Source organism: Panthera uncia, assembly GCF_023721935.1.
Source record: "Panthera uncia isolate 11264 chromosome A1 unlocalized genomic scaffold, Puncia_PCG_1.0 HiC_scaffold_17, whole genome shotgun sequence".
Lineage (NCBI taxonomy): Eukaryota > Metazoa > Chordata > Mammalia > Carnivora > Felidae > Panthera > Panthera uncia.
The window spans coordinates 33,686,191-33,687,115 of NW_026057577.1; the positions used below are offsets into that span (position 1 = coordinate 33,686,191).

At 58.4% G+C, this 925-nt stretch overlaps 1 protein-coding gene across 9 annotated transcripts in view; it reads right to left on the bottom strand.

The window, feature by feature from the left end:
* Positions 1 to 925, bottom strand: part of ARAP3 (ArfGAP with RhoGAP domain, ankyrin repeat and PH domain 3) — a 25,485-nt gene that overhangs the window by 16,413 nt on the left and 8,147 nt on the right. For all 9 annotated transcript variants that reach the window (XM_049648481.1, XM_049648475.1, XM_049648482.1 and 6 more), the window contains 3 exons: positions 645 to 765; positions 366 to 550; positions 170 to 276 (listed from right to left, as the gene is read on the bottom strand). In XM_049648481.1, the coding sequence (XP_049504438.1) occupies positions 170 to 276; positions 366 to 550; positions 645 to 765 (413 nt within the window). The remainder of the gene's footprint in view (positions 1 to 169; positions 277 to 365; positions 551 to 644; positions 766 to 925) is intronic.

Here is a 925-nt window from a genome sequence, read left to right on the forward strand (position 1 = left end):
GCTACTTTAGATGCTGACATCAGTTGTGTGGTGACCGCCTCCCCCCCGCCCCCCCCCCCCCCCCTCCCCCCCCCCCCCCGCCCTTTCTCTCTCTCTCTCAAAATAAATAATAAACTTAAAAAAAAAAAGTCTCTCCCCAGTCCCTGCCTCCTGCCAGTCTGGGCCCCACCTGAAGCAGCGATGGGGCGTGAGCAGATCAAAACTGCGACTCTTGGTCTCCCTGACGCTGCATCCTTGCAGTTCAATGAAGCAGATCCCGATGCCGGAAGAAAAGGCCTGGTGGGATTGTGGGGGTTGGAACAGGTTCAATGAGGCACCAGAATGGGCTAGGCCAGGCTCCTTGGCCTCGGCCAGGCCCTTCTCACCTGCTCACTCTTGTACAGGGCAAGCTCTCCAGGGCTCAAAGCAGCAAAAACCTTGGCCTTGTGTCCACGAAGTTCTAGCATGCCTGTGCGGAGGGGTCGGGGTGGCTGAGCGGGCCGGGGATGGCCCAGGAGGCGCTGCTCCCTCAGGCAGGATTGCAGTGTGGAGCACCAGGTGTCCCGCTGGGCTGGTGGGGGACAGAGAAGCAGGTTAGCCAGCAGCTGTGTGCTCACATGGCTTCCCTGCCCCCCACCCTGACACAGTAGGGCCCTGCTTCTCACCCTCGCTCTCTGTGCGAAACACAAACACCCTCTGGCCAGTGATGACCTGGAACTTGTTATCCTTGCTGCTGCGGGTCATCTCAATGGCAGTCAGAGGGATCACACCCTTGGGGAAGGGATCCTGGAGAGACAGCCCAGTGACCCAAAGGGACAGCAATTCAACCATGTGTGCTGACCCTGGGGCCAGCGCCAACTTTTAATGAGATCGGCATTCATTCCACAAGCAGTGGGGTACAGCTGCTAACCTAGCTACTTTAGATGCTGACATCAGTTGTGTGGTG